Genomic DNA, 11,548 nt, shown 5'->3' with positions numbered 1-11,548 from the left:
GTCAGTGGAGTGATTATCTGAGGTGGGTGGATAACGGGATGGATGTGATAACTCTCTTAAACTGTGGAAATCAAGGCGCACAAATCATTATTGCTTACGCAATGATCATTAAGTTTGATTAGGCATGGCCTATTCTGCCGACCTATCCTTTTAAAGATCATTGCATCCATAGTTTATATATCAACACCTGGCTGTTTCATGTGACAAGTCGTGCTGTATACTTGCTGTTCGTAGGCTACAAGATGTTTAATATGGCCTACAATGCAATTTATTACACAGTCTTAAGTATTTATTACAAAGTAGATATATGCTCCCAATACAAATGCACAAAAGTGTCCAAAAGTGAAACTGTATTTGTTCAACTTGATTTAAAGGTGTAAGCCTTAAATGAAGAGGCAGACAGCAGAGTAAAGTCTTTGTTCCATTTATTCTTTTGAATAACAAATGTATTCTTGGAAACACAGATATAGCCAACCCATTAGGCTAAATCCAATTTTTTCTTAGATCGTTTCATTTGTTCATTTGGAATATGACCTAATTTGAGTTTCAGAGATACTGAAGCTAAATAAACAGATATTCCCAAGGATAGACCAAATCTGGGCCCGAACTCCATCTTTGTTTCTCATGGGAACAAATATACACGCCTGTTGTTTTGTTTGTTCTTTTAAATCCACAGAGATGCCTAAATGTCAGAGGCACTTGCACTCTAGTGGTCCTTTAAACTGCTGTTTGTGGTTGGCTGCCCTGAATTATACATTAGTCTTCACAATCAGATCAGACCAGTCGATCTACAGGCAGTACTCCCCCTCATACCTTTGTGAAAATGCTTTGCAGTTTTAACAGAGTGAGATTAGTAGTGCCATTTTTGAATATCCAATGGTTCTGTGTATCTTGATGGCTTTGTTCCAAGCATTTCTTCTCTTGTTTATTTTTTGTTGGCAAATGTAAACAAAGGGCTTGAAACTAGGATAGGATGCACCCAGTGCATTTGAATATTAAGCATGACTTCACGGTTTTGCTTTTTGGTCCTGTTCTAGATCTAGAAGAACTCTTAATCAAAAAACACATGCCAGTGGAACGGTAAATCTTTTTTTTACCTCTCAGGGATTTCTTTTAAAATTGGACCATTTATATGTATGTTCAGTAGGAAGGAATGGTGATATTGATTTAAACAATCACATTCCTCCCACTTGCAATGAACACACATTATGCTGTGAGGTTTAGTGATGTTTCAATAACAGAGGCAGTAGTCTATAGGGATTGTGGAGCTAAAAGTCTGCTATAACACTGTAATAAATGTGCGTTTTACCCTTACCGAGCAGGACAACTCTTCTATGAATGTCAGAGTGTAGCGAAGCTCTGGAATAATCACAACCACAATGGTGTGTGGTAAAAATAGCCATCTTTATTAATTAATCTAATGTCTACACAGGTTATATGAAAAGGTAGAGAGGGTTAACACCAGCCACACCATGATAAACCAGGCTTCCATTACGTTGAAATCTACTACACACAGGGCCATACTCCAGCTTAAGGCACGCAACCTGAACACGGCACCACGCCACCTGAACACGGCACCACGCCACCTGAACACGGCACCACGCCACCTGAACACGGCACCACGCCACCCGAACACGGCACGCTGACACCCTCTGAACCGGAGGCACTGCAAGCCATTACTCATAGCATCACTGCCATCTACATCTACGCACTGCCATCTACATCCCTCAGCGCTAAAGCCAACCCATCTATATGAGTTACCCTGTGTCACCTTCCCCGGCTGATAAAACCCACACAACCCTACCTACACATACATACAAAAACACATGCCAAGTTTAAAAGGATACACTTAAACACTTAAAAGGATACACTTAAACACTTAAAAGGATACACTTAAACACTTAAAAGGATACACTTCACTTGCCCACTTGGCAAGACCCTCCCCTGGGGTCTGAATTCAAGACGCTGTCCAACACCCCGGGGAAATGGTTCGCTGGACAACGTGGAAGGATTTAGTCAGCTGTCGGTGTTTCACCCCACAGTAGGAGGCGACACACAGGGCCACTGCACTCTCTTTTAGCCCCAGGGCTGACTGTCTACAGAAGGCCACTGCACTCTCCTTTAGTCCCAGGGCTGACTGTCTACAGAAGGCCACTGCACTCTCCTTTAGCCCCAGGCCTGACTGTCTACAGAAGGCCACTGCACTCTCCTTTAGTCCCAGGGCTGACTGTCTACAGAAGGCCACTGCACTCTCCTTTAGCCCCAGGGCTGACTGTCTACTCAGGGCCACTGCACTCTCATTTAGCCCCAGGCCTGACTGTCTACAACCCCTCCCCACCTAACACCGCGACAGCTAACCCCCTATTATCTCTATCTTCATCGTCAGCAGCAGCAGAAGCAAATGCGATGACCCCCTCCCTCCCCAAAAGAGGGTGGAGCCACAGCAGAGAGGTGCTCTCTCCCTAATGCAGTCTTTTGTCTCCTCAGAGTCTCTCCTGCGCTTCCAATCAGTCACACCTGGATCTCATTCAGTCAGTTCAAGCAATCCATGAGTCCAAGCTCATTCACTGATGAGTGCCCCACCCCCCCCCAAACCACACACCCACCTCCACTGCCGCCATCAATATCACAATACTATGAATTATGGGAGTTTGGTTCCACCTTCCTTTGCTTGCTGAGTTGTTCATTGCTAACACTGCGGCCCGTTTGTTTCCTCCGCAGGTCAGACCACTGATCCACTGCACACCGACATCCCACATCCCACTGTCCAGTCGGATGTGGGAGCTCCCGTCTCCATCTCTACCTTTTCCTCCAGACCCACAGCGACATCTGGAGAGGCAGCCTCATCTAATCCTCCACCTCAAGAGAACACCTCCCCTCCGGCTGCCACTCTCCCCTCTCCATCAGAGCCCACCCGTGCCAGTGCTTCGTCAGAGCCCACCCGTGCCAGTGCTTCGTCAGAGCCCACCCGTGCCAGTGCTTCATCAGAGCCCACCCGCGTCAGTGCTTCGTCACCAGAACTGGGCACTGTCTCTGTAGGATGGAGAGACACGACTGCTCTCCATATGACAACCCCCCTCCCCACGCTCCCAGTGCCTCCACAGAATGACACCCTCAGCCCTAAGCCATTCACATTCACAGGTACAGTGTGAGAGAGGTAGTGGCAGCCAGCATGTGTGGACTATGTCTTTGGGTCCGCGGCATGGATGTACAGTACGTAGTGCATCTTGCATTCACACCTGGGGAAAACTAGTCATGTCCTAAATAAAAAAATGAAAAGGTTAATAAATATTATAAGTCAACAGACGCATAAATGAAAACAAATGAAACCATTCATAATGTAACATTTGACATTATTACTCTGTAATATGGAGGAAAACACACACACAAATACACACAATGTAATGGTGTGATTGGTTATATGCATACAATATTATTAAAAAACAAGAATTCATTTAAATGGTATAGAATGCAATTATTAATATTAATTTATTATGTGTCTATTATCTGAACTGTCTAAACCATGATATACTTAGTTTACCTTTTGCTGTAGCTGTGTGTAGATACTGCCCCTGTGTTTGTATATACAGACGCTCGGCGTTACGCCGCCTTCATACCACTGGCATACCTACGTCTATATTTAGCTCAGCTGAAGCTCTGACCTCTTGATTTATTTTTCTCACTGGGATGGGCAATGGTGTCATCCTACCATTGAATGGCTTCAAACCACTACCAGGAAATTAGGTTGGAAACACTCATAGAATTAGGCAGTCAAGCACTTTACTAATACTTTCAGAATCATGTTGTGTGCTCCAACACAATTTCTTTTCCCAACTGTAAGTTACGATTGTGCATATTACACAAACCTTGGGTTAGGGCTATGCGTATAACTTTTGTTTTCACACTGTCTGCATTGAATTGCTTGTTTATAGCTTTAATTCTCTTGTGCCCCCTTCCTCCTTATATATCCTTTTATTACTGTACATTAAAATTGTGTTTTTCTTACCTCAAGTTTCCTATCCCTTTTTTTCAAGTTTCCATTCTTTTTACCTTTTTTCTCTCCCAGCATCCACTGCTGTTGCCACATCACTTCCCCCAGGAACGGGCACCGCCCCCCTAGAGCCAATCACGACCCCTGCAGCATCAACTCATCAGACTGATAGTGATCTCCTGAACACAGGCACCTTGACCCCTGCAGCATCAACTCATCAGACTGATAGTGGTCTCCTGAACACAGGCACCTGGACGCCTGCCCTAGTGGCCACCCAGATCATACCTCAATCTACCCTTATCCCCGTATCCACACAGACAACCCAACAATCACCCCCTGAATCAGTACCTGAGAAGACAACTCTGAAAATGACCTCCCTCCCACCAACCCCTACTCAAGGGCTCCTCACGTCAGAGGCCCCCCAAACACCTGTTCAACTCTCTGTGGCCCCAGCCAAACAGGATGACCCTCCACAGTTGGATGTTGGTGATGAGGGTGAGTGTTCATTAAAGCCAAACACAGAAGTAGTTCAAAGTGAGATTAAATAGACATTGGCTTGCGGTAAGGCAAGATAGCTTGCAATAAGTTGAGTCTACACCTTGAAGACAAGCCTCAAACCTCATTGCATGGTAGAGGTGGCAAAACATGTCTTGTGTCATGTGAAGATTGTGTCCAGAAAATGATATTATATGACAGCTTTTGCACCTTTCCTCCTCATCCAGACGCCCCACGTGACGGTCACCCTCCTGCCTCCCCACTGGACCCCATCCTTACAGGGCTGGTGTCCATCTTCATCGTCTGCACCGCGATAGCTTCTGTCCTGCTCTTCCTCAAATTTCGCCATCGCCATGAGCACCCCGAGTTTCATCGACTTCAGGATCTCCCGATGGTGAGTTCAGGAAGATGGCCGTTGCTTCTGGTAGTGTTTCCCTGTTGATCCTTATCTTAGCACATCTACAAAGCTGACCCAACAACATACAGGTTTTTTTTGGTGCCCAGTTGTGAAGCCCACAATGAACTCCCGCAAGATTTAAACTGATAACTAGTGTGTGTGCAAAATGTAACCATTTTCATTGTGGTTTCTTTTTTTATTATTATTTTGTTTTACAAAATTTGAAGGTCCACTTCAGCATGTGTCTTTCTATTTGTATGCCCACAGGATGACCTGCTGGAGGACACCCCTCTCTCAAGATACAGCTATTAGCCAGCCAGTATACCTCAAGTCCAGCATTAACAGATAGTCCCACGCTGGAAAACCACTGCCATTGATGGTTCCTCTTGCCTTTTGATTAACGAGGACCTCTCCCTAACAGATTGGACTTCTCTACTTCACCCTCGTCATCCTCACCACTATTGCTAGACACAGCATCATGTTATAAATAGCATCCTCATGTTTTTGAAGAGAATGTGATCCAAAGGGTCAAGCACTTAGCCGAGGCCTTTCCTTTTATTGTGGTACCTTGAGTGGTTGAGCTCATATTTAGCCAGGTGAGATTGAATCATCAATGGGAATTGTCTGACTGAAAATGTAGCCAGGGAGTAAAACATTGTGGAAGAGATGATGCTGGTCATTATGTTATTTTTATCTTGAGATGAAACATTGATGTGTAAATGGTTGCTAATATACACTAGGATTGTGATGTTGTTTTTTTGTGCTTTTGATGTGGCTGTGTATGAATAATGGTGTTCCGAAATCTGTTTCTTCACTTTATTGGTAACTATGATAATGTGGGATTGATGTGTGTTTAAATTTGCTTGATACGTCAGTCATACAGTATTTGTGCTGTTGTGATGACTTATCCAATTCCAGAGTCATAAAAGGCCTAGTGTCGGATTGAATGAAATGTGTTTAGTTAACTTTGGTTAACAGCTAGCACATCCTTAAAATCTCTGGAAGAGGCTGCAGTTCTATTATTGATCAGGCGTGCTATCAAAGTGGTCTCAGGTCCGTTGCCTGTATCAGGTTGTCAGGGAAGGCTTGTTACCACGACAGACATCCAGAGACATCAGCGCTCCAGTCAACATATTGTTGAATCCCCCAGCATAATTTCTCAAAACATTTTCCATTACATATGTGTACCGCTGTTTTTCATCTTTACTTTACCTGTGCATCAGCAGTGCTAGCCCAACTGCAGTGCTAGCCTATCTGCAGTGCTAGCCTATCTGCTGTGCCAGCCCATCTGCAGTGCTAGCCTATCTGCTGTGCTAGCCCATCTGCTGTGCTAGCCCATCTGCAGTGCTAGCCTATCTGCTGTGCTAGCCTATCTGCAGTGCTAGCCCATCTGCAGTGCTAGCCCATCTGCATTCCATTCACTACATTGGTTAATAAAATCTAGCACATTAGTATCTTTGGTCAAATCTCCAGCACACAGATAACACCAGAAGGCCTCACCTCCAAGGCTCACACCATTTACTTTGACAGCAACTTTCAGTCAGAATCCTAAAAAAAGAATCAAATCTCAGTGAAATAAACGCTAAAGCAAGGACAGACCAAGTGCCACGTGTGTAATTTCGGTCCTTGTATCTGAAACGGTTCGGTGTTAGCTGTCTCACTGATCAGGTATGGAGAATTTGCAACAGTTGAAACATTTGAAGGCATTTCCCAGGCAATAGTTATGGACTGATAAAACATACAAGGACACAAGGAAGACAAGGTTCTAATTAAGATGTTCTGTATATTGAGTTGTTCAACTGCGTTCTGTGTTGCAGCTGTTGGTTGTTTGATACATCAGGTTACCTATAAATATACTAAATGCAGCATATTTTTGTATAGTTTCATTGATACCTTATGGAATTATCTATATTTGTCAAAATTGTTTGGTCTGTTTTGGGATGCACAGAATGTCCTAAAAATGAACCATTATTAAATATGTTGCCTTAGGCTAACTCTGCCTTGACTCCCATCTCATGAAAGAAATAAAACAACACAAATGTTTTCAAAATGTGCTGTACACAAGTCATGTATGCTTGTCGCAGGTGACAAGTGCGAACAAGTGGTTCAATGTAAAATATGTTGCACATTTGAGAAAATATTGTATAAAAGCTCAAGTTTAGAACTGTGTTTATAATAAAATGATTCTAAATTATTCTGGGATTGTTTTTGAATGTGTCGCCATGTGTTGGACTAATGTACAGTCCAAGTAAAGTATTATTAAAAATACAGGGTATTACTAGAAGCAAATTAAAATATGACATTTCATCATCTTGTTAATGGGACAAGATAAATGTATGTCAAATGACCAACAACATTTTCTAAATAGATATGAGGTACAACACCGATCTGGTCAGATTGTGCATGTTACTTTGTAAAGGTTTCAACATACTTCCAACAGTTTTTAGTAATAAGCTACCAACAACAGGGCAACCCATGTTCATTTTGGTGATACAGAAAACAATAGATAAAATGATATGAATGCATAGACAATATTGAATTACTTTGGTATGGTACAAAATAATGTTTGGTGTGTATGGACACAAATCTTTCTGTTTGTACACATAAGAAGGTTTAAAGAAAACTAACTGTATAAAATGCAAAACATGTATACAAAAACTATAGTTAGACATCAGGGTAACACTAAAAGTCAAACCAATTCGTGACTAACTTTGAAAGCTGTACCTTTACACTGGTAAAATGCAAATATACAATTCAATTCAATTTCAATTCAATTTAACACAACTATACGAATGTAGTATAAAATAGACAATGACAGGCAACAGAATGCACAATGAATACTGCTGATGATCACTACATTCATCTTGCTTTGATAAATATTTGAACAGGTTGAATATACGGTATTTAAAAAGCATCAAAATAAATATAAATGAATGAGGGTATGTAATTGCCTCTGTAATTAAATATTATAAATATTAAATATTATAAAACTATATGAGAGTAAATAAAATCCAACTTCAACTGGCACAAATGAATCTAATAATAGTTTAGATATAAACATGGATGAGAAGCGGGTGACAGTGAGCAGGTTAACAGTGTGTTTAGCTTAATAGCTCAACAGTGATCAAAACTGATAGGCATCATGTCTACACAATATAATATATATACAAAACATACTTATAATATAGTGTATCTGAAACGCTGTTATCCTACTTGATTAAACAGAGGTCCACGTGAAACAAAAATCTCTCCATATGGCTCGTCCTGGTGCACCATGAGACTCTTGCGGAACACATTCTCTGTAAAAGGCCACATAAATGTAATTAATGTATTCATTTGGGTATCTTTTTATTAGTTTTATAGACTAGAACATCCCTTAAAAGATTTGTGAGATTCTTCAAATGTGGATCCACTTTGTAAATGAAAAACACCATTCAGTGATTTTTCCTATTGTTGACAACCAAGTGTCATTAGATTGATTCTTAATCATATTATTGTATTATTATTTTAATATCCTGCCACTGGTAGGGAGTTCAGATTCAGAAAATGAATGTGCTGCCATATTCTTGCATGTTCATGAGCCATCCTACTCATCAGTTCTACCTGGCTGAAGTACTGCACTAATTAGCACTTTCAAATCCCTAGGTAGAAATTTTACTTTTTAATCTAGAAACGAATCTCTGTCAATCTCTGTCTTCTCATCCTTCCTTCCCCACCCTAGCCATCAGATAGGTCTGTCGGATGGTGCTGCCAGACTACCGTTCAGCTCAGTTTTAGCCAGGATGATTGTCTGGAAACGCTCACCTGACAAGAGTTGTGTATTCCTATACCAATATATCTATTCAATCCCTATTATTTAAAATAACACTCATTCAGGACACCTGTAACACCCAAACAATTCCAAGTCAAGCATGTTTAGACCGCAATGAATACGTGAAATAGTATATCGGTGTATCCTTTCCACTCACCTAAAAGACTCCAGAAAGAGCAGGCGACTGTTGTACGGCTCGATGTTGGGGGCAGTAAAGAGTGAAATGTCACTTCGTCCTGATTTTGCAGAGGTTGGAAAAAAACCCTGAAGAGGAAGAGATACAATATTACAGATGGCCTTCTACAAACACACACTGCATCAGAAGTGATGACAAGAACTGTGAAAACCAGGGCTCTGTGCACCACTGAGATCTGAGTCACTGATGCTGAGGCCTGCACATATGTGCACAGAACTGGGTTGGGGCTCTTCTGAAAACAAATGCATTCCATTTAGATTCCCAGTTTCACAGAACTGGACTGGCGCTCGTACCTCCAATCATCCTGTGGCGTTCCGAGTTGTGCTTGTAAAGGCTCTGGAATTTCTTCAGGAATGTCTTCCAGTCGACCAAGGGAAGGCTGAGGAGGAGACCTCCGAACACAAACAAAATGCACGTAATATATCACACACAACAATGACAACAACAGGACACTAAATAACAATTCAATTCAATTCCATTTTTATTTATATAGCGCCAAAACAATACAATTGTCTCAAGATGCTTTAAACGCTATAATAAGGCTCAGACAAAGTTTTATTTAATTTGATTTGAGAGCTGGGCTCATTTTGAACAACACAAACTTCTAATATGGCTCCACTATCAGCTACCCATCTCATCTCACATCAGTCTCCCTGTGACTAGGAGTCTGAGGTACAATATGCTGCCCCTGCTGTTCATGTGAAGAAGTTTTTTTTCTCATACTCTCCAACCCTCTTTTTTTCTGAGCTCAGCACACACACACACACACACACACACACACACACACACACACACACACACACACACACACACACACACACACACACACACTCACCTTGAGAGCTCAGCAGGTTCCAGGCTCGGCGGTGTTCCAGGAATGTCTTTGTCAGACAACTCCAGAGAGAGGCCTGAAACAACTGTGCCACCGCCACATACTCATTCAGTACAAGTCAGCACTGATTATTCTTTACAACAGAACATGCTCGGCCTATTTAAACGTTTCACGGTTCATGCTTCACATTCTCTTTCCAGGGGACAAAATAATGTAAATCTCTATGTAGTGATTGAAGTGACCACATTAAGTCTGTAATGAGAACCCTGTCAGGATCTCACCTGATTCCTCCCGAGACAAGGAGTGCTCCAGGCCTCTGGGGATCTATATTCGGAAACAAGCTGTGAGTTTCGGAGGCGTTGATTTGAGTAACTACAGAAGAAGTAACTACAGAAGAAGAACTACAGAAGATTGAGTAGTTCATACAGTAGGAACTACACAAGATATTCACTGCACCGTTGATCTTGCACCTGGGATAGAAACACTTTACAATATGGCCGTGTTTGAAAAACCTTAACACAGGGCCCGTGTGTCAAAACAGAGTGTAAGCCAGAGTATGGGCTTTTCCAAAATACTCATCTGTGATTTATAATATCTGCATCAAACTTCATTCAATGGAGATAGCCACTGACCCTATTGGTAGACAATACATGCCCCCTTGGCCTGACCCCCCTGGGAAATGGAATGACAGCACACTGGGTTAGGTGTAGTCACCTCTGGGTGTGACAGGGAGGTTTCCTTGGAGCTCAGCTCCTTCTCGATCGCCATCTCCAGAGCGTCCGTCTCCCTCTCCCCCTCTGCTCTCCCCTCCTCCTCCATCTCCATCCTCCTCAGCTCCCTCTCCTCCTCTTCCTCCTCTGAGGCCTCGGCCGCCACCTGTCCCCGAGCGAGGATCACAGGGGTGAAAGCCGCTCCACGTTTCCATATCTCAAGGATGTCTGGAGGCAGGTCTGTGTGAGTGGAAGGTGTGGCAGTGATTCAAAACAGTACGTCACCAGCTGGGGAAAACAATGCCATAGCAACCACTAGAACGGTTGTTATTGACAACAGCTGGTTGTCATCTTCTGGGTGTTAGAGGAAAACTGTTTTTTTTATTTGTTTGTGGGGAGTGTGTTTCTGAAAATGTAAAGCATTCTCTTTCACACTGTGACTTTGTAACGGAAGGCCTTAGGACCATTTCAATGTTTTTTGTCTTCAGATGAATATGTTAATATACGAGACCAAAACTGCAGGGGCACGCACATTGCAAACCTGTATGAGTTGGTTGTTTTGTGCATATGTAACCTATGTAGACACACGTGAAGGGTTTTGGTGAATATCACTTCAGCCAAATCACTTATAATCCACTGCAGTGCAGCCCATTACATTTGCCATTATTTACACGGTAAATATGTGCCATTATTTACACGGTGAATATGTGCCATTATTTACTAGGGCTGCAACTAACGATTATTTTGGTAATCGATTAATCTATCGACTATTTTTTCGATTAATCGACTAATCTAATGATTATTTCCCATAGCAAATTAAAATAACGACTCAAAATGTTGGAATTTGAATTTCAAATGTATTTGAGTAACAAATGTAATCATAATACATAAATTAAATAGTAATACAAATTAAAGTGCAAATATGCTTTTAAAACTAAAGAGAAAGTGCAAATAAAGTTTTAAAAGTAACTCAAATTAGCAATCAAGCCTCTGCAAGTGCAAAATAACGCAAGAATAACTGGGCTGCAAGTGACATTCAAATTCAACTTATGAAATATATATTTTTTCCACAATCTTTTGTTTGAAGAATGCTAAGTGGAGGAGGTTAACTATTCA

General features: G+C 41.9%; 2 protein-coding genes across 2 annotated transcripts in view; one reads left to right on the top strand and one right to left on the bottom strand.

The window, feature by feature from the left end:
* The first annotated feature begins 2,961 nt into the window (after window positions 1-2,961).
* On the top strand, window positions 2,962-7,077 carry si:ch73-344o19.1 (mucin-2). The gene is made up of 4 exons (XM_031563293.1): window positions 2,962-3,141; window positions 4,067-4,486; window positions 4,714-4,880; window positions 5,151-7,077. Exons 1-4 carry the CDS (start codon window positions 3,066-3,068, stop codon window positions 5,193-5,195), a joined length of 708 nt encoding a protein of 235 aa, XP_031419153.1. The 5' UTR covers window positions 2,962-3,065; the 3' UTR covers window positions 5,196-7,077.
* Window positions 7,078-7,913: 836 nt separating this feature from the next.
* LOC116219491 (meiotic recombination protein REC8 homolog) overlaps window positions 7,914-11,548 on the bottom strand; it is a 5,342-nt gene continuing 1,707 nt past the window's right edge. Inside the window, exons 2-7 of the mRNA XM_042703747.1 lie at window positions 10,437-10,672; window positions 10,004-10,046; window positions 9,726-9,807; window positions 9,184-9,282; window positions 8,852-8,958; window positions 7,914-8,182 (exon numbers count right to left, since the gene is read on the bottom strand). Coding sequence (XP_042559681.1) covers window positions 8,088-8,182; window positions 8,852-8,958; window positions 9,184-9,282; window positions 9,726-9,807; window positions 10,004-10,046; window positions 10,437-10,672 — 662 coding nt within the window. The 3' untranslated portion in view covers window positions 7,914-8,087. The remainder of the gene's footprint in view (window positions 8,183-8,851; window positions 8,959-9,183; window positions 9,283-9,725; window positions 9,808-10,003; window positions 10,047-10,436; window positions 10,673-11,548) is intronic.

Source organism: Clupea harengus, chromosome 25 (assembly GCF_900700415.2).
Source record: "Clupea harengus chromosome 25, Ch_v2.0.2, whole genome shotgun sequence".
Lineage (NCBI taxonomy): Eukaryota > Metazoa > Chordata > Actinopteri > Clupeiformes > Clupeidae > Clupea > Clupea harengus.
The sequence above is the reverse complement of the archived record's forward strand: the minus strand, read 5'-3'. Positions and strand labels throughout refer to the sequence as shown.

Coding starts and splice junctions, on each gene's coding strand:
- si:ch73-344o19.1 (XM_031563293.1), top strand. CDS start 3,066: ATGACAACCCCCCTCCCCACGCTCCCAGTGCCTCCACAGAATGACACC. Junction 4,487..4,713: donor GTTGGATGTTGGTGATGAGG/GTGAGTGTTCAT, acceptor CTCCTCATCCAG/ACGCCCCACGTGACGGTCAC. Junction 4,881..5,150: donor GACTTCAGGATCTCCCGATG/GTGAGTTCAGGA, acceptor GTATGCCCACAG/GATGACCTGCTGGAGGACAC.